Source organism: Dendrobates tinctorius, unplaced genomic scaffold, assembly GCF_039654945.1.
Source record: "Dendrobates tinctorius isolate UK_male_01 unplaced genomic scaffold, ASM3965494v1 ptg000093l, whole genome shotgun sequence".
NCBI lineage: Eukaryota > Metazoa > Chordata > Amphibia > Anura > Dendrobatidae > Dendrobates > Dendrobates tinctorius.
In genome coordinates, this window is record NW_027361761.1 from 11,465,674 (window position 1) to 11,492,236 (window position 26,563).

A 26,563-nucleotide genomic window follows, 5' to 3' on the forward strand; every position below is an offset into this window, starting at 1 on the left:
TCCACCACTTAAAAAGATGAGAGGCGTCTGTAATTTACATCATAGGTAGACCTCAACTATGGGAGACAAACTGAGAAAAAAAAATCCAGAAAATCACATTGTCTGTTTTTTTTTCATTATATTTGCATATTATGGTGGAAAATAAGTATTTGGTCAGAAACAAGCAATCAAGATTTCTGGCTCTCACAGACCTGTAACTTCTTCTTTAAGAGTCTCCTCTTTCCTCCACTCATTACCTGTAGTAATGGCACCTGTTTAAACTTGTTATCAGTATAAAAAGACACCTGTGCACACCCTCAAACAGTCTGACTCCAAACTCCACTATGGTGAAGACCAAAGAGCTGTCAAAGGACACCAGAAACAAAATTGTAGCCCTGCACCAGGCTGGGAAGACTGAATCTGCAATAGCCAACCAGCTTGGAGTAAAGAAATCAACTGTGGGAGCAATAATTAGAAAATGGAAGACATACAAGACCACTGATAATCTCCCTCGATCTGATGCTCCACGCAAAATCCCACCCCGTGGGGTCAGAATGATCACAAGAACGGTGAGCAAAAATCCCCGAACCACGCGGGGGGACCTAGTGAATGAACTGCAGAGAGCTGGGACCAATGTAACAAGGCCTACCATAAGTAACACACTACGCCACCATGGACTCAGATCCTGCAGTGCCAGACGTGTCCCACTGCTTAAGCCTGTACATGTCCGGGCCCGTCTGAAGCTTGCTAGAGAGCATTTGGATGATCCAGAGGAGTTTTGGGAGAATGTCCTATGGTCTGATGAAACCAAACTGGAACTGTTTGGTAGAAACACAACTTGTTGTGTTTGGAGGAAAAAGAATACTGAGTTGCATCCATCAAACACCATACCTACTGTAAAGCATGGTGGTGGAAACATCATGCTTTGGGGCTGTTTCTCTGCAAAGGGGCCAGGACGACTGATCCGGGTACATGAAAGAATGAATGGGGCCATGTATCGTGAGATTTTGAGTGCAAACCTCCTTCCATCAGCAAGGGCATTGAAGATGAAACGTAGCTGGGTCTTTCAACATGACAATGATCCAAAGCACACCGCCAGGGCAACGAAGGAGTGGCTTCGTAAGAAGCATTTCAAGGTCCTGGAGTGGCCTAGCCAGTCTCCAGATCTCAACCCTATAGAAAACCTTTGGAGGGAGTTGAAAGTCCGTGTTGCCAAGCGAAAAGCCAAAAACATCACTGCTCTAGAGGAGATCTGCATGGATGAATGGGCCAACATACCAACAACAGTGTGTGGCAACCTTGTGAAGACTTACAGAAAAAGTTTGACCTCTGTCATTGCCAACAAAGGATATATCACAAAGTATTGAGATGAAATTTTGTTTCTGACCAAATACTTATTTTCCACCATAATATGCAAATAAAATGAAAAAAAAAACAGACAATATGATTTTCTGGATTTTTTTTCTCAGTTTGTCTCCCATAGTTGAGGTCTACCTATGATGTAAATTACAGACGCCTCTCATCTTTTTAAGTGGTGGAACTTGCACTATTGCTGACTGACTAAATACTTTTTTCCCCACTATATATATATATATATATATATATATATATATATATATATATATATATATATATATATATATATATATATATATATATATAATGTACAGTGCTTAGCATAAATGACATGTATGCATGTGTGGACATACAGAAAAAATGGAGCATGCAACCCATAAAGATGACACAAGATATCAGTATAAACCTTGCTTTTAATAGTACAAAAATTTTAAGAACATACATATAGTGTTATTCAATCAATTGCAGAGCCATTTGACACAGGTCAGAGTACACCACCATTAAAATGAAACGTGCTGCATGATGAGCCCCAAAGCACAGGATGAGGTCAATACAATACCCTCGAGACCCCACACATATGTCTAAATGTATGTAAGCCCAAACAATTGGGAGAGATAAAGTGGGAATCACGTCCTATTCCTCCAAAAAATACCATGATCTGTCGGTATCAGTGTCCATAATTGTGTCCTGCCAGAATATGGCTATAGCAAAGGAAGAGAGGACAAGGAGAAAGGTAGGAATTAATGAGGGAAGTTAGACATTACCCATGCTGGTGCCCATCAGCAAGTGCGTACCCCTACGCGCGTTTCGCGATAGCTTCCTCGGGGGGGTCAATTCTTTGTACAGCATTTACTGCTGCCAATATTTTCTGGTCAGTCTCTACCAGCTTAGCACATCTGCAGGTGACATTTTGTCCATTCTTCTTTGCACACTCGCTCAGTGAGAATGGATGGGGGTGTCTGTGAACAGCCATTTTCACGTCTTGCCACAGATTTCCAATGGGATTTATGTCTGGATTGTGACTGGGCCGTTCACGCACATGAAAATGCTTTGACATTAACCATTCAGTGTAGCTCTGGCAGGATTTTTAGGGCCATTGAACTCCTGGCAGTTGAACCTACACCCAGTGTCAAGTCTTTTTCAGCCTCTATTTCTCTCCAGGATTGCCCTTTATTTAGCTTCATCCATATCCCCATCAACTTTGTCCAGCTTTCCTGTCCCTGCTAAACAAAAGCCTCCTCCCAGCATAATGCTACCACCACCATGTCTGACAGTGGGGATGGTGTTTTCAGTATGATGTGCAGTGTAAGTTTTCCACCACACATTGCGTTTTTAATTTAATGCCCCAAAAATTCTCATTTGGTCTCATTTGACCAGAGCACCTTCTTCCACATGATTGTTGAAAAGTTCAATATTTTTTTTATTTTTACATGTTTTTATGCTCTGGAGTCCAACAAAACCTCTGAGCACAGTTCTTTCCATTTAATTTCCTGGTCAAATTCTGAGTTGAATTTTGTCATCACTAACACACACGTATAGTAGCATTGTGAAAGTAAAGTGCATTCCCACATCAAGTGTATATTTTTTACAATTGCTGTATTTCATCTATTTGCCTCTAGAACTGGAAGACAGTTGTCTGTAAGGCGAGCTCAGGGAGGCCAGAAACCTCCCGTGGAGCAGAAGGGCATATTCATATATTCTCCTGCATTTCGGATTCTGTATATACTATATTCATGTCTTGAAGTTTCTCCAGGTGGTTTAATATTCTACCAACCATCTTTTTACAGCTTTACAATGTATTACCAGGCTTTCAGTACGTGTCTGATGCCCATATCAAAATAATGAATAACATAAAGGAGCTGCACACCTTTTTTAACGAAAAGTTCGTGGAACGCCTTAAGGCACTGGACAAAGATGACCAGCGTGGCTATATTGATGCATTTCTTATTAAACAGGAACAGGTAAAAAAAAATGTGTGAAAACTCACGCTTAGTAATAAATAATAAATTCTTTCTAAGGCCTCATTCACACTTTCAATTTTCACATACGAGTGCTATCCATGTTTTTTCATGAACAACACTCATACCTGTGATTATCTATGGGGACACTCAAATGTCCCTGAATTTTCACAGACCGAGTAGTCAGCAAAAAATTGCGGAGACATGTCCAATTTTAAATTACATATACAACATGATTTTGTGGCATTCTGTTGGGAAATGTTTATGCTATATGTGTTGTGGTGTAATGACCACTGTGTCCACGAGGGGGCGCTGTGTGGATGTCCCAAGAGTGTGAGTGGTTGAAGAGCCATTATGTATCTCAAGGTGGGTGACCTTGAGATAGAGACATATGTATGTTTATGAATGCTATTGTAAAGTATATATGTCTGTGTGAAGGACCTGTGGTGAGGTCATAGTCATGTGACCCGGTGGGCGTGGCTATGGACCATATAATGTGGCCAGGCTAGGCCACATGGAGTGAATGCTGGGACCTGATTGGTCCAGTTTGGAAGGTCCCGTGAGGAGAAGGATCTCCTCACTAACAGCAGCCTGTGGAGCGGCTGTGTGTGTAATGGCGGCCAGTATCTGAGAGTCCCTGAGGAGTGAGTGGACTTCTGCGGCCTGGAGAAACAGCCATATGGGAACCCTGACGTGGGTGAGATAACCCTGGGGCTAAATAGCCTGTATAATGGACGCTCTCCTGTAATGCTGTGTATATTGCTGCTGGAGGTTTATGAAGGATGAATAAACCTCATAGACTATGATTTGTTGGAAAATCCTGTGCCGGATGTGTTTTTCGATCGCTGCAAGCGAGAACCCCTTACTTACATGACAGCGCTACCTCACATATGGTGGAGAAAGCAAAGGGCAATATTGTAGCCTTGTTGCTAGGGGCAACGGAAAAGGACTGCAGATTCGGTTGCTGGGGGCAACGCTGAGCCAGGAGGGCTGACGGTCTTAAAGCCATGTGATGTGCTGACAGGAGTCAGTGGCAAAGACTTATAGGATACCTCTGCAGTAGAGAGGTCCGAGAACCTGCGCGGCCAGCAGGTGCCGGTCGGGAAAGAAGGGAAAAAAAAAAAAAAAAAAAAAAAAGGTGTTTTACTGACCTGGGTCAGTGGTAAAGACTGTGTCCCTGGAGGGTTCAGTGAGCAAGGTCCTGGAGGGTCAGTGTTGGGAAGAGCCCTGGAGCACATGGTAGGACCTTGGACCTGGTGAGGCTTAAGTGTTGGGCAGTCTCAGGTCGAGACGGATGTCCTGAATAGCACCCGCTGAGCCCCTGGACCTGGTGAGGCCGGTGTGTTGGGAGACCCTGGGAGGAGGGTCGGCTCCCTGAATAGCACCCGGTGTGCCCTGTGTGGTGGACGGTCTCAGGCGGAGACGGTACGTCCTGAGTGGCACACGAACAGGACATGTGAGAGACTGTGCATGTGTTTTTTTTTTTTTTTTTTTTTTTTTTTTTTTTTTTCTTTGCAAAACCTGAAGGTGCTTGCTGTGGCTCAGTGGGGTCACGAAGGTCTCGCAGCACAAGGACCTGGTGTTTTCTTTAAGGGATCTGCCCTGGGAGCATTGGTAGCAGACGCTGTCTGTCTACACCATCCTGCTGCAGCTTTATTGCATGTGACTAAGCGGGTACAGTAGTTGTGGCTTTACACAACTATTAAGGGTGAGTACCCTGTATTATGTCATTATACCATTATACCTGCACTGGTAAGGCCCTATGGGTGCGCTTTTGTGGTTTTTTTTATCTTTGAGGGTGACAAGCGGCTTCCAGTAACCCGGCGGGGTTACGAAGGTGACAAGCGGCTTCCGGTGGATCGGCGGGTCCACGAAGATGGCGCAGCAGGAGCTGCAGTGACACCAGCCGCTGTGTGTGTGTGAACAGCAGCCGGAGGTGCCGGTGATCAGTGACAGCAGGAGCTGTGGTGGTGCCAGCAAAGACTTGTGTGGTATCGTTAAAAGACAAACTGTACTGTGTGAACTGTGGCCTAAGAGGTTCTGCAGGACGGACATGGGGAAATCCCAAAAGGGGGCGGTGACCCAAAAGGGGGCGGTGACCCAAATTGGAGTGGTAACCCAAAAGGGGGCGGTGACACAAATTGGAGTGGTAACCCAAAAAGGGGTGGAGTCACAAAAGGGGGCGGTGACCCAAATTGGAGTGGCAACCCAAAGTGGGGTGGTGGTCCAGAAAGTGGCCAAGTGTGAAGAAGTGACAGCACTGGGTGACTCAGTAGGTATGTCTGGAGTACCGCAGTGTATGTGCAGGTCTTTTTCAGAATGTGGAATATCCTTTCCGGGGAGTAATGATGGGCCACAGATGTGTACAGTGATGCTGCACCGGGAAGGAGCCTTTGGTCGGCTGGACTCAGAGTCAGGTGACTCTGACAGGAACTCCTCTCGTTTTCTCTCTGACCGAGAAAAACATCAGGGTTCGCTGTAAACACGGGGTCACGGTGAACTACGCAGTAGACAGAGTAGTGTTTGAGGGGACCAAAGGTGGTGAGTGCCAAGGTAGAGGGATACCACGGGACTTAGTCTATGCCTGGGAGAGGGGCCGGGACTTTCTTTTGTTTGATGACGTTTGGTCTGACGATGGAGATGCTTCGACTGTGGGACAAACAGACACTGAGACAGTGACGGCTCCTGACATGGACAGGTCAGAGGTAGAACTGACCAGAGGAAGAAGTACATCTGCCCAAGTGACGGACCTGACGTCTCGTGATAAGACAGATGGTGGGCTGGGAGATGAGACGACTGGACTAGACACATTGGTGCTGGACGGTAACTGGAGGGTTCACTCGATTGGGGTGACTGACCCAGTGGTACCCTTTAACGATATAATTAAAGAGGTAGTAGTGAGACACGTGATGGACAAAAGAGAGCAGGATCGTGAGATACAGCTGATAAAGGAGACTGTAACAGAACATGTCGAACGGGAAAGAGTCCTAAGGCAAGCAGCTGAGCACAGAGTGGATGAGCTGGAGAAGGAAGTCTCTGAGCTCAGAGGTCACCTGTCAGCGTGTAAAACCATGAACAAGACCCTGTTGGAAGATATGGAGGTGCTCAGAGAGGCCCAAGAGAAGCATCAACAGGAGATTCTCAGGAGAGAGGATGAGCGTCGCTACCTGGCAGAGGAGAAAGATAAAGTTCTGCAAGAACTCAGTGGAGTAGTAAAAGGTCTTCTGCAGGAGAAGTGGAGGGGCGAAGATGTACAGCGGCCGTGCCCGACTGATAGCAAGGCAGAACTGCCAAAGCCCATCTTGGAAAAGGGTCCTGAAGACTGTAAATCTCAGGAAGATGGTGAGCCAAGAGCTGCACAAGACAGTCATCCGGTCATGACAGATATCTTGAGGGAAGTGTCCGTGGGGAACCCAGAGCCATCTGTCCAGGATGAGAGCAAGTCCACGACCTTCAAGGTTGTAATTGATGTACCAGAAGACATGCAAGAAGCCTGTGCTGAGGAAGGTGTGCATGAGGCTTTCAAAGAGGCGGTCAAAGCGTGTGAGGTGCACTGGGCACCTGAGACTCGGCAGTTGGTGATAGTATCAGCTAGGGAAAACACATCAAACCGAGTAGCTGTCCTGAAAGAGATGCATTTGCAGTGTCTACGTGTCAAACAATTGGTTAGGCGGAGTAATATGAAGGCTGCTCGACGCCTAGAGATAGCAAGAGAGGCTATGGATCGGTTGGGTTTGAGGAAAGATGTGGTTCCGGTACCCAAAGCTCTGATTGGGAGAATCATTGGAAGGTCCGGGAAGGTGATGCAGGACCTTGTGAATGTCTCCGGTGTGGTGAGGGTGAGGATCCCTCCTGATGACGAAGACCAGGTGTCTGGTGAAGTGGGAAGGATTCCCATGATGGTGGTTGGCTCCATGGAAAGCCTGAGGAACTTTCAATTGCTCTTGGAGTATAGAGTGGGGTACCTGCAAGAGATTGAACAGTTGAAGCTGGACCGCCAGCGGATTAATAAAGAAGTGCGGAATACCAGGTGACGGCCGCCTTCATACCAAGATGTAAGGACCCCAGGGGTACCGCCAAGAAGTGACATGGCAGATGGCCGAAGAATGTCAGCGAGTGGCAATTCGACAGACCGTACGAGGTTGAAGGGCTGTAGTTCCTGTGAGACGTTGACTGAGTCAGACTCGTGCCAGACAGCAGGATCGACTAAGACTTATGACCGCACCAACCGAGAGAGACGGTCAATGAGAGAAAGATCAGGTGACAAGGGGCACTGTAACAGTGTGGTGACTAAACAGTGTCTGATGATGCAGACAGACCGTGACTGGAGGGTCAAAGACAATGACCGGTATTATGACCGCTGGGGGTGGGGGAGGCCTAATGTAGAGATGAGGCCGTATGACAAATGGAGACAGTTCTCTCGACCTGTGGGACAAGGTGCAATACGTGCCCGGTCTCGAGACCCTGGTGTGATGTTGTGGGTTCAACCCCACAAGTTTGAACATAGGGGGGAGGTATGTGGTGTAATGACCACTGTGTCCACGAGGGGGCGCTGTGTGGATGTCCCAAGAGTGTGAGTGGTTGAAGAGCCATTATGTATCTCAAGGTGGGTGACCTTGAGATAGAGACATATGTATGTTTATGAATGCTATTGTAAAGTATATATGTCTGTGTGAAGGACCTGTGGTGAGGTCATAGTCATGTGACCCGGTGGGCGTGGCTATGGACCATATAATGTGGCCAGGTTAGGCCACATGGAGTGAATGCTGGGACCTGATTGGTCCAGTTTGGAAGGTCCCGTGAGGAGAAGGATCTCCTCACTAACAGCAGCCTGTGGAGCGGCTGTGTGTGTAATGGCGGCCAGTATCTGAGAGTCCCTGAGGAGTGAGTGGACTTCTGCGGCCTGGAGAAACAGCCATATGGGAACCCTGACGTGGGTGAGATAACCCTGGGGCTAAATAGCCTGTATAATGGACGCTCTCCTGTAATGCTGTGTATATTGCTGCTGGAGGTTTATGAAGGATGAATAAACCTCATAGACTATGATTTGTTGGAAAATCCTGTGCCGGATGTGTTTTTCGATCGCTGCAAGCGAGAACCCCTTACTTACATGACAGCGCTACCTCACAGTGTATAGACAGTATGTGGCCACCCATTGGTTGTAAAGTGAACTGCAACCTGCTAAAGGATGACTTACACATACTGATGTAAAATACTGACCAAATAATGAACGTGTGAATGTGGCCTTATCAGAACAATCAAAGATGCTTACTTTTCCCACGTATAATACACTGTAATGGAAGCATTGGATTCATATCCACAAGCAGCCTGTTCCTATTAGGCTGCGTTCACACGTAGCATTTTTTTGCATTTTCGCGGCGTTTTTTATCGCGCAAAAAAACTGCCGCGAAAACACAAAAACAGCATCCCATGCATTCCTATGGGAATCCGCAATGCCGTGCTAATGCTGCGGATTTTTCCGCGGCGGAATCACATCGCAAAAAAGTACACAGCATGCTCATTATTTTTGCAGAATCGCGTGAATTTTTCACACATAGGAATGCATTGTTCTGCTTACTTTCCACATGTGGCTATGCCCACCATGCGCAAAGTAAGCGGAAAATTTGTGGATGGTGCCCACGGTCTGGAGGAGAGGAGGTTCTCGTCCGGGCTCTGGGTACCATAAACCTGTAAAAAATAGAATTAAAATAAAAAATCGTCATATTCTCACCTTCCGGCGTCAAACGCAGCGTCACCAGGCCTCAGCGATGCTCCCGGCATCTTCCGGTCCCACCGTTGCCTTGCGACAATGACCTTTGATGACGTTGCGGTCTCGTAACACCGTAGCAGTCTTGCAAGACCGCTACATCAAAGGTCATTGTTGCAAGGCATCCCTGGGAACAAGACTTGCCAGGAGCATCGCGAGGATCAGGAACACTGCACGGGACGCCGGAAGGTGAGAAAAACACGATTTTTTATTTTTTTTAATTATTTTTAACATTATATCATTTTACTACTGATGCCGCATAGGCGGCCTCAATAGTAAAAGGTTGGTCACACTCATCAACCACTATGTTTGACGAGTGTGACCAACCTGCCAATCAGATTTCCAAGTGATGCTACAGATTGCTTGGAAAATGCTAGTATTCTGTAAGCTCATTACGCTTGCCAAACGCTATTTTTTTCGCGGGAAATACGCGGAAATTAAAAATATGGATTTCTCGCGTATTTCCGGGGGAATACCGATCGCGTGCACATAGCCTCAATCTGTACAATTCAATTGAGGGAAAAAAAAAACTGAAATCATTCTAGGTGGAAAAAAATTAAATAAAATAATGTGTTTACATAAACATGCATTTAAAGAGCACAAATCTTATAAAAGGGCCTACAGAGTTGAATAATTTTTTTTATTATGTTTGTTATATTGCCTCTCCATTACGGAGATATTAGCCATCAAATATTTATCACCTATTGAGATAATTTTATTTAAAGTGGATGCTATCAGTTTTCATTGGAGGCGTGTATTTCTGCTCGCCTTTTTCACCCTAACCAATCATAAGAAGGCAGAAATCTAGAGGCGCAGAAGAACCTGTGATGATGTCATCATGGTCACTTGACCTGATTTTACAAGTTCAGCCAGCTGGAGTGTTACATAGCGCAGAAGTGTGGAGCTATGGACTCAAGCTTGTATTTCTGGAACTTCTGTGCTGTGTAATATATCTTCTTTGTTTTTTTAAAGGCTGTACAGACTGAGTCAATTTGTGGCTTTACAGCCCCTTTCTGCCTGTTCTGTCCATTTTGGCGGAGCTGCGGTGAAAACAACAAAAGTTGAAACATTTTAGAGTAACTTTGTTTTGCAACTTATCATTTTTTTTTTCCAGAAAATATAAAAACTTTGATTTATCCAAGAGATTACACGGAAATTCTGGCAAAAAAAAAAAAAATCACTTTGAAAGTTAAAAATAAATTTCAACACAGAGTTGTGCAAAAATGTGTGACTTTTGTTGTTTTCTCCCAAAATAGACAGAGAAAGGGGTGCAACGGTGCATGGTGATGCCCATTCATCAAATTCAGGATGAGCTGTGGCATACCTTTCATCATAAATCTTACTCCAGTCTATAACTAGAGTAAGGTTTTCATCAAGTCACACGGAGGTGCTCGCCCCTTTTCATATGTTTCCGATTCATCAAGAGGTGAGCACCTCTTAATGTATCAAGCATCCCTGACCTCAGCGTGTCCCTTCATTAAGACAACAATGCTGGTTTTGATTAAATAAAGCCATTGGGTCTACCCTAGAAGTGAACACAATTTTTTGGTAATTGCTTAAATTGTCAGGAAGTGTAATCAAAGTGAACTCCATCGTATAAGTATTATACATTTATATGTCTACTTAGGAAAAATTGGATCCCAGCACTTATTTCCATGAAAATAATCTTTTAAGCATCTTAACGACACTTTTTATGGCTGGAACAGATACCACATCATCTACTATACGATGGGCTATTACATTTATGGTACACAAGCCTGAAATTCAGAGTAAGTTGTGCGATTTCAAACGAGCTTTCTATTTGTTAGAAGGATCCCTTGCTAATTAGTTGATGACAAATTATGTTTCTTTGGAACCTCAGTGATGTCCTGCACTCTATAGGGAAACCAGACAGAATTTGGTTAATTTCCCTGTAGCACCTCCAGAGGAGAAATCAAGTATTAAACAGTGCCCATCAGGGCCGGACTGGCCATCTGGCAATTCTGGCAAATGCCTGTCTGGTCATAGGCTGACTTTTCTGCTACATTGTTAACAGAATCGGTGGCCTCAACACACCCATACTGTTAAGAGTTGTGATGGAACATAAAGTTGCTGACTTCATCACTTACCCCAGCAGGCCACGAGTATCATTACAAATATCGGTCTTGTAGAAAATCTTCCTTTCCTCCATCCAGGGTAATATTAGTAATATATCCCATCTGGTTCATGGGGACGGGGACAATATGGGCCTGTGTGATTTCAAATGCCAAGACTGAATTTGACCCCCAGTCCGTACCTGGTGCCCATTTATATCCGTGGGCTGTCCGTGAAATGCAGGACAGGAAAGTCCTCCAGAACGAGAGACTCTATTTTATAACCATTATCTACTCTGGCCAAAAGATGTAGACCCTGGGAATAAGGCCCCTTACAATTTCCCACTAGGAGTAATTCATGGATTTCCTAAACTTTACTAATCCAGTTTTAACTACTTTTAGGATCCCAGATTGGAAAAAAAGTGCTCATTGCCAGATGTTGCAACTCACCTAGATCCTGTGAGCTTTCACCAGATTGTTGTGTGTCAACATATGAATTGATTATACAATAATGGAAATGGCAGGTGCCACCTAGAAACAAGATCCACAAAAAGATGTATCGAAAGCAGCAGAGCAATCCTGTAATCAAATTCTAGTTAAAATACATAATTTTAAAAAGCAATGTTTTGGCCAAAAATTGGCCTGTCAATCAAAAATATAAAATGACTGCCGTTTTGGCCAAATGGTTTTTTTTGAGTGGTTAATGTATTTTTACTAATAAAGAATTTCATTAATTGATTGCTCTGGTGCTTTGGATGTAAAAATGTTTGGCATTCCAATTGGTATGTCATAGTCCAGTCCAGAGTTTATTTTCTGCTGTCTTCTCTCTGGACTGGTCATGCGGGGTTTAATCTGCTCGGCCTCATTCTGGAGCTAGCTGAGCTATTTCAGTCCGTCACAGCCTGCTAACTAGGGTTAGTAATAGCTCTAGCTTCCAGTTTTGAGCCTCTAACCCTTGTACGTTGGTTATCCTCCTGCCTTTGACTTGTATCCACATGTATGACCCGGACTGATCTCTGACCCCGTCTCTTGGTATTCATCTCTGCTACTACGTTCTCTGTCTGGCTTTTGATTCCCCGGCTTGTACCCCGACCACGTCTTCAGTCTCACATTTTCGGACCCCGCGCTCATGTTTGGCTTTTTGACCCTCGGCTTAGTATTTTGACTACGTTTATTGCTGCTACTTCTGGTACGTCTGCTCCTGATAGTTTCTGACTCGGTTCATCTGACCATTCTCTCATTACCAGTGACACCTGTGCGGTTGCTCATTGTTGCTATGCTTAGTGTGTAACCTCTCTTCCCTCACCAGCTCCCTCTGGTGGAGGTTTCACTATAGGGTAGTTGTCCAGAAGATATCAGATGAAGCTAGTGTTATGGTGCATGGGAAGTTTTCAAGCAGCCAATCAAGACCCAACTTTTTAATGTGACTTTTACATGATGTCACCCCTTAGGGTTGTATTTAGCTACCTCAATCTACCTAAATCACATAAAGTCATGTTCCATGGAATCACACAATAATGTACAGAAGATGAACAGAGAAAAACTCTAGAAAATGTCACTGTAAGGATCCTTAAACGGCAATTACAGATCTGTGGCTTCAGGTTGCAGAGGAATGTTGTGAATCATTTCAGACTAGTACAAATTGGAAAGTGTGGAGGGCACCATCAACTATTATAAGGGATCCAACTATAGTATGTCTAAAAGTGCATGTCAATAATTAAGAAAAAAGAGGACATACATTGCAATAGGGATCACCTCTGAAAAATCACAATTTTATTCAGTAGAACATACAAAAACACCACAAGTATAAAAACACTTAAAAGTAGTTACCAATCGTAACTAATAACTATGGGAGCAGCAACTATCCCCAAATAGCATATATAACAAATTGATGCTTCCAAATACAGAGTCAAGATAATATACAGCTAATTCAAAGATACACATATGAAGGACAAGTTTTATATGACCTTATACCGTGTCTGCATATCGCGTTAAATCCGAATTCAGGACAAGTGTAATATATGTCATATACAGGATAAATGTGCCTATAGTGGATAACTATATGACAATATATTTAACAAATAATAGGTCCCAGATGGGACTGAAAACCGCCTTTAAACATGATAGGAGATGGCACCAAATAACAACCTGCAAATATCAAGGCCAAAATAATAGCCTATAATCGATAGACAATGTTACCCCACTTAAATTTAGGGGTGCAGGGAAGGTGAGGAACAAAACATCTAGAATAACACATAAGTATGTGGATAGAAAAAGAAAACATCCCCCCTCTATAGCTGAGCCACAAAAGTCTGCAGGCTGAGAAGAAAATGCTCACTGAACACGGAAAGCCATTGAAGTTAAGCCGTTATGGAGATGTAAGGTGCTGCTCCCATCACCCGACGCGTATCGTCACCAATATGACTTCATCAGGGGCAGGAAGTAATGAAGAGGCTTGTATGTCCACTCAGTATAAGTATACCAACACATAATTACCGAATTCGCAGCAGCTGTACAGACTCACCGCATGGAGTCGGCGTCCGGTCTCAGTGTGTGGCCGCTGTGCCGGAAACAGCAAGAGCGCATGAGCAGTGCTGATGTCATGGAAACAGTGTAAACACTACATAGATACAGTGTGCGCCAACCAAAGGATATCAAAGGCGCATGTGCCAGACCGGTAACCTGGATACCAAAGACATTTAGACAGTGCGCCTGCGCAAAGCGTCTGCAGGTCCTGTCCCTGTAGTCAATATGGTCATGTGATGCAAGGTCCTTGTAATGTCACAATAAATCGCGGCGCTGTTCAAATGCGGTTTCTTTCTTATTAATATTTTCACAAAAAGCACCGAGATATAGAGTGGGGTAATGAGGCTCATTAATATAGTTTAGCCAATTAATATTATACTACTATGCAGGAATAGTAAGTCTAAAGTCGTAGGAGAGCCGATATCGCCCACAGGTAATAAGAATCATTTCAGAATCTCATGTATTGACACACAGAATTGCCAAGTTCCATGATATTTTACTAAAATTTGAACAACTGTTTGGTGATATTAATCCAGCACATTAAATATGCATGTAACTAAATTCATATTTCTTTTCAAAATATTCTTCTTTTAGAGCGAGTACATGATGAAATTGATAAAGTGATTGGTTCCGCCGTCCCGCGGATTGACCACCGTAAGGATATGCCCTACACCAACGCCATCATCCATGAAACTCAGAGATATGCTAATATTTTACCAATGAACCTTCCTCGAGAAACTACAAGGGATGTTTTCTTTCAGGGCTACAATATACCAAAGGTATGCATTGTTGTTTTTGTTGCTTTCATATAGGACCAGACTATACCGATAGTGCCCGTGTATCTAGATCCTAATTATTGGAGCATGAAAATAAATATTTGTGCCACAATTAACAAAGACAGGACCGCCCAAAGACCCTCCTAGCAAAAACTTTTGATAGTATTAAGCCTATTGCAAATCTGAAGAGGTGAAACATTCTCTGTCAGGTTTTTTCTAAAGCGTTCTTGTCCTTTCATCCAAAAACTAAAGAAAAGCAAGGTCCTGCTGTCCTCACCCCCCCCAAAAGGTAAAACAGCGCTTGGTGCACATATCGATCTAATATGTCCATGAGCTGCCTCTTTTATCATGAACTGTATCTTGTATCTTAATTTTGTTTCAGTAGGGAATTTCCATTTTTGGACTTTCGTTTTTATATCCTTCCATGGGTTGCACATTTTTTCACTGACATAGCCATATAAGGGCTTCTTTTTTTGAGGCTGGAGTCAAGGGTTTTGTGGTTTTCCAGGTCACAATTAGGCTATGTGCCCACGTAGCGTTTTAAAACGCACATTGAAAACCGGACTCCTTCCCAGAAATCGAGTGTTTTTTCCGCTCAATTTCACGGCGATTTTACCGCGATTCTGTTCGCGATTTTGCCGCGATTTTCTCAAGCACTTTCCAAGCGATTTGAAGCATCGCTTGGAAAGTGATTGACAGGTTGGTCACACTCATCAAACATAGTGTTTGACAAGTGTGAGCAGCTTTTTACTATTGAGGCCGCCTATGCCGCATCGATAGTAAAAGATAGAATGTTAAAAATGATAAAAAAATAAATCGGGGTATATTTACCTTCCGACGTCCCACGCTGCCATCCCGGGCCTCAGCGTTCCCAGTAATGCCTTGCGAGACCTGTGATGACGTTGGTCTCATGCTACTATAGCGATCTCGCGAGACCGCTAGAGTCACGCGAGACTACGTCATCACAGGACCTTGCCGCAAGGCATTACTGGGAACGCTGAGGCCGGGAATGCAGCGCATGATGCCGGAAGGTAAATATACCCCGATTTTTTTTATTTTTTATTCTTTTTTTTACAGGGGTATGGTACCCAGGGCCTGGAGGACAGTCTCCTCTCCTCCACACCATGGGTACCAACCGCACATGAGACGATTAACTTCCTGCATGGTGGACATAGCCACATGTGGGAAGTAAGCAATTCTCATGCATTCCTATGGGTGCGGAATCACGGCAATTCTTTGCGATTCCGCACAAAAGAATGATCATGCTGCGATTTTTTTCCGCGATGCAATTCCGCCACGGAAAAAAGCGCAGCATTAGCACAGCATGTGTGGAATGCCATAGGAATGCGTCATGTACAAGATTTTTAAACGTTTTCGCGCCGAAAATCACGGGAAAAACGCTTAAAAATCGCTACGTGGGCACACAGCCTAAAGGCGATTTTCCAAACTTGCATAAATTCTAATTTATTTAAAGTAGTAAAAAAAATGCAAAAACTTTGTTGTTTGCAGCATTTTCTGAAACTCCTAGCATTTCTTATATTTCTGAGCTGATGGTTATTTTTATATATAAATATACACACGTTATACAGTATATATATAAAAAAAATTACTTCTCACTCCCCCCCCCCCCCACTGGGGGTGGTCTTTGTTGTCCTTTCTCATTCTCGGGTCCTTTACCAGAGACGTGGGAGTGTGAGGGTTCTGCACAGGATCTTAGTTGTCCCCAGTATTGCGATTTTTCTGGACAGAGAGTTCAGATGTTGCTCCTGGGATCTGTTGTAGCCATTCTTCCTACTTATAGGTCACTGCTCCAAGTGCTCCTATCACCACTGGAATCACTGTTGCCTTCACCTTCCACATCTTCTCCAGTTCTCCTTTGAGGCCCTGGTATTTCTCCAGCTTCTCATATTTCTTATTTCTGAAGTTGCTATCACTTGGCACTGCCACATCTATTACACTGGTCAACAGCATTTTTGGTGCCAAAGATATTTCATCGAATTTAGGGTATTTTTGGGGTGCTGATTCTGAATATGTCATCAGTTTTGCCAGATTGGCTCAAGTTTTTGAGATTTTTGGTATCTTATTTATAGCACTTGTTGGTAAATGCGACGCATCATCTCATTAATTTCTTTGGATTAGTACTTGAACTGAGCAGTTCTCAATATAGTTTTGTGTTAATTAGTGTTCTAAAAGTTTGTTCATAGCTTGATTTTTGCACTAACTTTATGTTGTTGTCTGTTTTCCAGTGAAAAGCATGAACTCATCAAGAAGAAGTTGTCTTAACGATCCAGACTCATTCTGTTACATTTGTGGTGAATACACACTGCCAAAACATAGAAGAAACATAACAGACTTCGTAAAAAAAGTGTATTTTGCCTATTTTGGGGTTATGCTTGGGGACCAAGACAAGTTTTGGGCACCACACATAGTGTGCAAAGCATGTATCGAATTATTACGAAAATGGAGCAAAGGACAAAGAAAAAGCTTCAAATTTGGTGTTCCAATGGTGTGGAGAGAGCCAAAAAATCATCATGATGACTGTTATTTATGGTAAACACAGGTACAGGCACATCTTCACAATGAGGGACAGGCCTTCTTGCAGATTCCATGTTACTCCCATTTTCGTTTCTTATGCTTATTGAATCCTTGCACTTGCACTGCACAGAAATAACAGTCATCATGATGATTTTTTGGCTCTCTCCACACCATTGGAACACCAAATTTGAAGCTTTTTCTTTGTCCTTTGCTCCATTTTCGTAATAATTCGATACATGCTTTGCACACTATGTGTGGTGCCCAAAACTTGTCTTGGTCCCCAAGCATAACCCCAAAATAGGCAAAATACACTTTTTTTACGAAGTCTGTTATGTTTCTTCTATGTTTTGGCAGTGTATATTCACCACAAATGTAACAGAATGAGTCTGGATCGTTAAGACAACTTCTTCATGATGAGTTCATGCTTTTCACTGGAAAACAGACAACAACATAAAGTTAGTGCAAAAATCAAGCTATGAACAAACTTTTAGAACACTAATTAACACAAAACTATATTGAGAACTGCTCAGTTCAAGTACTAATCCAAAGAAATTAATGAGATGATGCGTCGCATTTACCAACAAGTGCTATAAATAAGATACCAAAAATCTCAAAAACTTGAGCCAATCTGGCAAAACTGATGACATATTCAGAATCAGCACCCCAAAAATACCCCAAATTCATTAAAATATTTTGGACACCAGAAAAAAAAATTTTTTTCGTTGACCTGTGTTATCATTGCTGTCTGATCCTCGTCTACTATCACAATGTCTGGTTGGTTAGCCAACACCTGCTTATCTGTCTGGATCTTTAAGTCCCACAGGATTTTAGCCCTTTCCCTCTCCACCACTGGCTACAACTCAGATTGGCTAACACAAGGTAGAACAGTGCTGAACAAGATGGATCCTCACAAAGAAACAGTTCCATCCAACTACCGCCCAATTACCTGCCTTACAACAACATGGAAACTTCTGTCAGGCATCATAGCCACCAAGATATATATATGCCGTAAACTGCTTTTTATTGTATTTTTAAGGAGATGTTGTAACTGAAAAACCACAATTCTGGCATCTTGACTTTTCTTCCCAGGATTACATCTATTGTATTGGTTAATTAACTTTATATTTTATAGACCAGACTTTTCTGGATGCATCGATAACAAATAAGTTGTTGGGTTTTTGCGTTTAAATTTCATTTTAAATCATTTTTTTTTATTTTTTTCTATTTTAAAAACAAACTTTTTTGCTTTATTTTTTATCGTCCTCAAGAGATTTGAACCTCTGATTGCTTGATCATTTAAACTATATACTGCAATTCTCGGCGCCTCTTATGAAAATCAGCCTAATCTTTACAGGAGTATCAAGATGACAGCAACAGTGGCTGTAAGCAGAACCACTGACTACCATGGTAACCAATCAATGTCCTGCACCACGTAGGGGGAGCCGATGGGAAGTGTCTGTTGTGACTAACAGACAGTAGAACACAAACGAAGGGGCAAATACCTATCTCGACCTCCTGAAGATAAAGGCCCGCATCACTTCCTGTACAAAGAAAAAGACACGCCCCCACTTCCTGTAGGCCCAACCTTCTTTGTGTCACCTAGTTGCTGGCACTTTAGAGTCATTTTTTTAGGATTTGGTTTTCAAAGGGAGAAAACTACAGGGATGGCAGTAAATATCTTAGAGGTGGGGGTTCCATATCTGATATCTCCATATACAGAGGGGGCCCCTTTTACCCTTTATTCCACACTACGGACAGGGTAGGTCCTTCACTCTGGACTGCCAATAAGAGTAGGACACTCCAAAGGGAAACCCAAGCCTTTGTTTATATCATACATACTGTATTATAATGATTGCCAAAAATATCTCATATGGTAGCACTCCTTTAATTATTATTACAACCCTTGAGATTGGTACCATCCAAAATTTTTACACCTCGGGGCTGAATAGTCTTACTATAAACCTAATTTTCTCAAATCAATTTCACACATAACTCGAGCTTGGTACTTATGGGTCTACCTCAAGGCTGTTTTTGTGTTCAGAACTTTTAATAGACTAGCTTGGCCCATGCAAAATTTTTGCACATTGGTCGTCGGGGTCGCAGGCAATTTCAGAAAAAGCAAACTGGTCAAGTGTAAATGTATTTCATGAGCTGATGAACACAGACAGGTATTTATATATGTAGATTGGTAATACAATAAAGTGGTTTGATAAGTAGAGGCCAAAAAATGTTTTCCGGATGAGGTGCCACCTGCAGGTCATTGTGTCTTTCTGCAGGTTTATGAAAATGAATGTTTAAACTGTATTTAGTGATAAAATCATGGATGTGTGGTTTGTTTGGCTGTTTTCTTGCTGAATGGAGCAAGTTTACCTTTCAAATGGTGTATTGTGTGTGAGGGGCGAAGTAATCAGTGAAAAAGCAGTGCATGTATAGAAATGTGTTGGTAGTGTGCTTTGGGGTACTGTGGTGCCTCCGGCAGGTCATTTTTCCTTACTGCAGGTTTATGAAAATTAATGTTTAAACTGTATTTTATGATCAAATTGTGGATGTGTGGTTTGCTTGGCTATTTTCTGGCTGAACGGAGCAAGTTTACCTTTTAAATGGTGTATCATTTGGGTGTATGGGTGCAGTATGAACGGGGATACAAAGGAATCACCGAAAAACTGTGTTTAGAAATAACAGAATAGATGACCGGGTTGCAAGCATCAGCTGAGGCAGTGATGTTCCAGGATGAAGAGAGGTTTTACTGCTCAAAACTACTAGGTATGTCGTGCTTGCTTATTATGATGTCTTCTCTGTTATTGCTTGTTTAATAAAAAAGATTGTGTCTTTATTCCATTTAACCTTCATTTGTAGTGAACAAAGGGAAGCCTTTAAGTATTGCCAAATTCTTTCAGTCCATTATATAATTAAAATTCTTGTGTTTTGATATCATAGGCATTAAACATTTCTGATCATTCTACATGGAGTTGCGGTAGCTGCATTTGCAAGATACAGTTAGATTCAGAAATATTTGGAAAATGACCGAATGTTTATGATTTTACCTCTGCAGGCCAATATTTTGCATTTAAGATTAAGCAACTGAGATGCAATTGAAGTGTAGACTTTCAGGTTTAGTCAAAGAGGTTGTATGCAGAGGTCCTGTGAAAAGTTTAGTCTCCTGATTTGAGGAGCTCAAAAGTAATTGGACAAATTATATTTGCCATAAATAAAATACAGTATTTCACGTTTTATAGGACGCACTTTTATTTCCCTCAAATTGGGGGGGAAATGGGGGTGCGTCTTACAAAGCGAATAGTGAAAAAAATAGGGAAAAAAGTGAAAAAAATATTTCTTACTGAGGGGCCGGCGACAGCTGCAGAGTGGGCTGGCTGCGGAGCAGACTGGCAGAAGGCAGGGTCACTTGTGGGGGCAATGCAACAGGCCTGGAGCAGGGGGTGTCGGCGCGGTCATCGGCGGTGTTCGGCTATAAGCGGGCGGCATAGTGCAGGCCAGCGCCATTGCACTTCCAGTACCAGGCTGCGAGTTTCCGGTTTCCGGACTGAGTGCCTATGTCTACCATATAGGACTTCAAGAAAATGGCTGCCGAACTAGCGCATGCGCAGATGGAGCTCTTAGTACCGAGATCTGGGAAGATGAGATTTCTGCGCTGAAATGTCATCTCCCGAGATCTTGGTGCCTAGATCTCCTTCTGCGCATGCGCCGCCCCCGGTGGCCATTTACCCAGAGTCCACCGTACAGGAAACCCATGGAACTGCTGGGGCCCCACCGAAGTCCAGAGACAAACATAGCAACACTACCGGGCAGCGCCGCCTGGCAAACCCGCAGCAGCGCCGGTCACCTGCAGCAGCACCAGACACCCCCGCAGCAGCGGATACCACCGTAGCACCAGAGACACCCGCAGCACCACCGGTAATCAGCAGCTGTGCGCCACACATTGGAACAATCCCTCATCCCAGCCTGCGGCCTGCAGCTTCACCCTACTCCTGCCTCCTCCAGCAGTGACCCTGAGATCCCGCTTCACCGCATCCACCACCCCCAGAAAGCATTAAGATGCATGGCTTATAAGAAGCACCATCATTTTATTTAAAAAAAAAATCCTATTTTTTTCCCTCAAAATTTGATGTGCGTCTTATAATCTGGAGCATCTTATAATCCGAAAAATATATTTTTAATACTTTGTAGAAAATCCTTTGCCGACTGCCTGATGTCTTAAAGCCTTGGACGTCACAATAGGCTGGGTTTCCTCCTTTGTGATGCTTTGCCAGGCATTTTCCGCAGCTGACTTCAGTTGTTGCTTATTTGTGGGTCTTTCTGACTTAAGTTTTGATTTAAGCATATGAAATCCTGCTTGATGGGATTGAAATCTGGTGATTGACTTGGCTATTGCTGAGTATTGCACTTCTTTGACTTAAAAAACTCCAGGGTTGCATTAGCATTATGTTTTTGGTCATTGTCCATCTGTAATATAAAGCTCTGTCCAATCAACCTTGTTTCATTTGTTTGAATTTGAGTAGAAAGTATCACCTTGTATATACAGAATTCATCTGGCTGCTTCTTTCTTCAGTCACATTATCAATAACCACTAGTGACCCTGTGCCATTGGGAGCCAGGCACGCCCGTGGCGTCACACTGTCTTCACCATGTTTTACCGAGGATGTGGTGCGCTTTGAAACATGAGCCGTTCCAAGCCTTCTCAATACATTCGTCTTCCCATCATTCTGGTTCAGAATATTAGTTTTGCTTTTCCATAACTGGACTGGCTTCTTTAGATGTTTTTTTTACAAAGTCTAAACTGGCATTTATATTTTTAATGCTGATTAATGATTTGCACCGTATGGTGTACTTGCTTTCCTGAAGTTTCTGTTTATGTTAGACTTAGATACAGAAGCACCTACTTCTTGAGAAGTGTTCCTCACTTGGATGTTGTGAAGATATTTTTCTTCACCATGGAAAGCATTCTGTGATAATCCCCCACTGTTGTCTTATTTGGACATCCAGGCCTTTTTGAGTTTGCAGTCTTACCGGTGCACTCATTTTTTTGTTTTTTGTAGAATGTACCAAGCTGTTGATTTGGTCACTCTAACATTTCTTCTATCTCTCTGGTGGGTTTCTTCTTTTTTCCATGCTAATCAAGGTCTGTTTATATTGTATTGAAAGCTTCTTTAACCGCATGATGTGAGTTTACAACAACAGCTTCCAAATGCAAATGCCACTCCTGGAATAAGCTCCAGGCCATTTACCTGCTTAACTGATAATGGAATAATGAGGGAAAACCCCATGCAACCTACTAAATGGCTTGTGAGAATTGTCCAATTAATTTTGATCCTTTGAAAAGGAACCAGCTATATATTAAAGAACTGTAATTCCTAAACCCTTGCTTCAATTAGGATGAGAATACATTAAAGCTGAGAGTTGACACTTTAAGCTCATATTGATTGTATAACTATATCTTGAATATGTTTTGGTAAAGAGCTAAAATGCCAAAATTTGTGTCACTGTCCAAATATTCCTGAATCTAATTGTATAATAATAAAACCTGCTGGGACACAGATATGAAACAGTTCACATTATGATCCATTTTAATATATTGGTCCTTAGGGCACATACATCATCCCCCTTTTGGAATCAGTTTTACATGATGGGACACAGTTTGAGAAGCCTAGATCCTTTTATCCTGAACATTTCCTTGATTCAGAGGGACAGTTCATCCAGAGATCTGCTTTCATGCCCTTCTCAGCAGGTAACATACTCTTCCATAATCCAATATCTGGATCGTGAATGCTTCCTTTTGGTCTTCCATGTTCAAGTCAAAATCACTAAAAAAGAATCTCAAAAAGTTGCACATTTTTTTTAAAGAGGTTGTCCCTTTTAGATTTTGTTTTAGAAGAGTTTCACCACTAAGGATGAGCAGAATTATTCTTAATTACATCAAATTAATTTAGAATTTAGCAAAGTTCGCAGATTTTAGCAAATTTTGCTTTTGAAAGGGATTATAAAAATAAAAATCAGACCTTGTCTCTCAAATTGCACCATAGACTCCAGGGTACATTCTATTTGTGGAGAATAACTTTTCCGTAAATTGAAAGCCTCAGGAAAATCTGTCCATACAGATGAATATTAAGGGTTTTTACATTCAACAGAAAAGTTTACAGGAAAGGATCTCAATGAAACAAAATACTTAGGCTAGTTTCACATTTGCGCTTTTGAGCGCAGCGATGGCCTGCGCACGGCCGCCACTAAGCCCCGCCCCCTGTCGCGCCTCCGCCGGTAGCTCCGCCTACCAGCGCATGATGCTGCATACGTCCTGCGTCCCCTATCTTTATCACTGGGGGCACAGGCCGTGCGCAGTATGTATTTGGCGGCGCATGCATCCTTTTCACAGTGCGCCGAGCCCAACCAAAACTGCAGCAGGTTGCGTTTGGCGCTGGTCGGCGCACCGTGAAAAGGACGCATGCGCCACCAAATGCATACTGCGCACGGCCTGCACCCCCAGTGATAAAGATAGGGGACGCAGGACGCATGCAGCGTCATGCGCCGGTAGGCGGAGCTACCGGTGGAGGTGCGACAGGGGGCGGGGCTTAGTGGCGGCCGTGCGCAGGCAGTTGCTGCGCTCAAAAGCACAAATGTGAAACTAGCCTTACCCCTGAAATCCTCCGATGCTTCCATTCTGTTGCTCAGATGGTCTATTCTGGGATCAGAAGTGATGATGTTCTAACCATTAGGCCGTTGTCACACTTGCGACTGCATTGTGAGAAACTCGCGCAAGTCTCTCACCTCAATACCTGGCACTGCTGCTGGCACTCGGACAGTAGCATAGAAATACATTAAGCCGCACAATCCGGCACCGACCTTAGTCACCTGAGCACTGAGATCACTGATTTAATGAGAATACCCCAATCTACAGAATTCTAAATAATGAAGAGAGAATGAAGGATTACTAGGTGATATAATTTTAAAATAGTATATAAATTTTATTCAGTAGAACAAACTCGCAGATAAAAATTACATGGTAATATGGCAACTATAGTGCACCAAGACAATACAGGCAGGAAGAAAACACCACTACATGAATGCCCGTCTCAAGTATAGAAAGCCATGGCCAACTGGCCAATAGAAATGCATAGTAGTGCTAACGGTGTGGAGAAAATCCACAGTAACCACAAAGTATGAGGCTTAACAAAGTTATGGGGGCATCAAAGAGGTGATCCCAGGGCCAGATGTCCACCCCGACGCGCGTTTCGCACTACAAGTATTTAGGTCTTTGGGCTAGGAATTCATATTGGGCGGCTTTCCATCTACCCTACTCTTAGACTGGTTGTAAAACATGCTTCTTAGATACTGGATTTATTAGCCCAATACACCCAGGTTTGCCTGGTATTGTCGTGAAGCCTGTCATCTATTGTTGAGAGATATAGAATGAATAGAATTTACAAATAAAATAAAATAGTGGAAACATAATACAAAATAAATGTATGGGAGTTGGTAAGAACTGAGGGAGAGTCATGTACGTTTCCATAGTTAAGTGCAGTGTGTTGATATACTGATTACTTTCCTTATGTTCATGTAATCCACTCTAGGAAGAAGAGTTTGTGCCGGACAAACACTCGCAAAGATGGAGTTGTTCCTGTTCTTTACAAGCCTCATGCAAAAATTTTGCTTTCGTCCTTCCCCAGAGATAAATGAATTTCAAGTGAAACGTGCAACGGGACTATCAATTCCTCCAATTTCTCAAAAAATCTGTTGTGTACCCCGGATATGAGAAAAAAAAGACACTTCAAGAGACAAATTACCTCACAAAATATAGGCCTGACAATGGGAGGTGTAACATGTCACTTATCGGATTGTGCAAAACCTGTCACATTACTAATCTGGGACACAAATAATGAGTAATGATATTTTTCCTGTGCAAAACTCATCTCTCTCTTGCAGAGTTTTCTTACTATACAGTAAAACAATCTAGAGGGTTAATTTAGAGTGTGATGAAGGTGGGGATTTTTTTTAAATTCAATTTTCATAAGTAGACATTGTGTCCGATACAATAAATCTGTATCCTTCCCAACATGGATGATGACAATGTAAAAACATTTAAGTCTCATCCACAGTCCTAACGGGGGATATCATAAATTTCACTTGGGAGCACATCAAGCGCCCACTTTTTGGCACCAAACATTACAAAATTGTTCACGAAAAATTGGGATGCTTCTAGCAAAACCCAGAGTGTTGGCAACAATGAATGGGTGATTTGTATGCCAAAGCAAATTCTGTGCAACATCTTGCATGTCATGCCCATGGGTCACTTTTCAAAACCTCACAGCAAGCTTGCCAACAGTTCTGATCTTGTTGGTAAGTTCCATTAACTACATTGTAAAATTTTTGGAGTTTATCAAGCCCACCTCCCCAAAAGTGATTTCTGGATTGCAATCTCTCAATGTGAGGGCATATTATTCTAGACAACTGTATCTCGCCTATAGGCCACATAAGTTCCAGGAGTGAGATATTTCAAGTTCATGAAGTTATCCGGAGCCACTTCAAATCAGGAAGTGGGGGCAAGTAATGTTAAGTCTATAAATATGGGAATGATTGTGTTTGCAAGTAGGTGGCATTCTGACCTATTTTAATCAGATATCTATAGCTTGTGCATGCAAGCCAGCAGACAAGGAGTTTGCAGATAGATCTCAATGGCCTCGCTGAATGCTGAACTCCCAATGCTGAAGTGAGTGGATTACTCACCCCTTCCCCTCTCTGACCACAACCTTCTCTCCTTCACACTCACAAATCCTCGCCCAACCCAGCACACTCCTAGCTACAGCACTTGCAGAAATGTACAAGCCATTAACACTCATTCACTCACAGATTCCCTACACTCATCTCTGTCCCCAGTCTCCTCTTTTTCCCGTCCTGATCTAGGTGTACACCACTACATTGACACTCAGAAGCACCCTTGACCAAGTAGCGCCCCTCACCCTCAGAACCTCCAAACACTGAGTAAAACAGCCCTGGCTCACACCGCAAACTCAACTTATCCAGCGATGCTCTAGGAGTGCTGAACGCCTGTGGAGGAAAACCCGCACACCAGAAGACTTCATCCACTTCAAATTTATGTTAAGAACCTATAACGCTGCCCTTCACCTCGCCAAACAGACCTACTTCACCACCCTGATCTCCTCACTATCTAACAACCCCCAAAAACTTTTTGACACCATTCACTCCCTCCTAAATCCAAAAGCACAAGCCCCTATCACAGACATAGGTGCTGATGAAAATATATCCAAATAATTGGGCCTAATTAAATGGCACTTCGATACACTACAATATCCGACAAGACGGAGGAAGTTTAGCCATAAAATAAATAGCCTTCATTGTTGCCTAATAGCAAAAATATAAAAACAATTTAAAAAGAGATACATGTCCAATACAGACTTACAAGGTAAATATGTAAACATACAGCCGTGTGGCAGAGAAACACCATAAAGGAGCATAAAATATACAAATGCGACAATACAGTGACTGCATAACTTCCTCAATGGTGTTATCGTATGACTATACTTAAAATATGACCTGCATATCTATGAGATAGCATAAACTGTGCTA

At 42.9% G+C, this 26,563-nt stretch overlaps 1 protein-coding gene across 1 annotated transcript in view; it reads left to right on the forward strand.

The window, feature by feature from the left end:
• The window catches only part of LOC141098545 (cytochrome P450 2K4-like), a 32,496-nt gene extending 7,556 nt beyond the window's left edge, over positions 1-24,940 (forward strand). The window contains exons 5-9 of the mRNA XM_073586423.1: positions 3,123-3,296; positions 10,688-10,829; positions 14,253-14,437; positions 22,571-22,712; positions 24,550-24,940. Coding sequence (XP_073442524.1) covers positions 3,123-3,296; positions 10,688-10,829; positions 14,253-14,437; positions 22,571-22,712; positions 24,550-24,731 — 825 coding nt within the window. The 3' untranslated portion in view covers positions 24,732-24,940. The remainder of the gene's footprint in view (positions 1-3,122; positions 3,297-10,687; positions 10,830-14,252; positions 14,438-22,570; positions 22,713-24,549) is intronic.
• Positions 24,941-26,563: the final 1,623 nt, after the last annotated feature.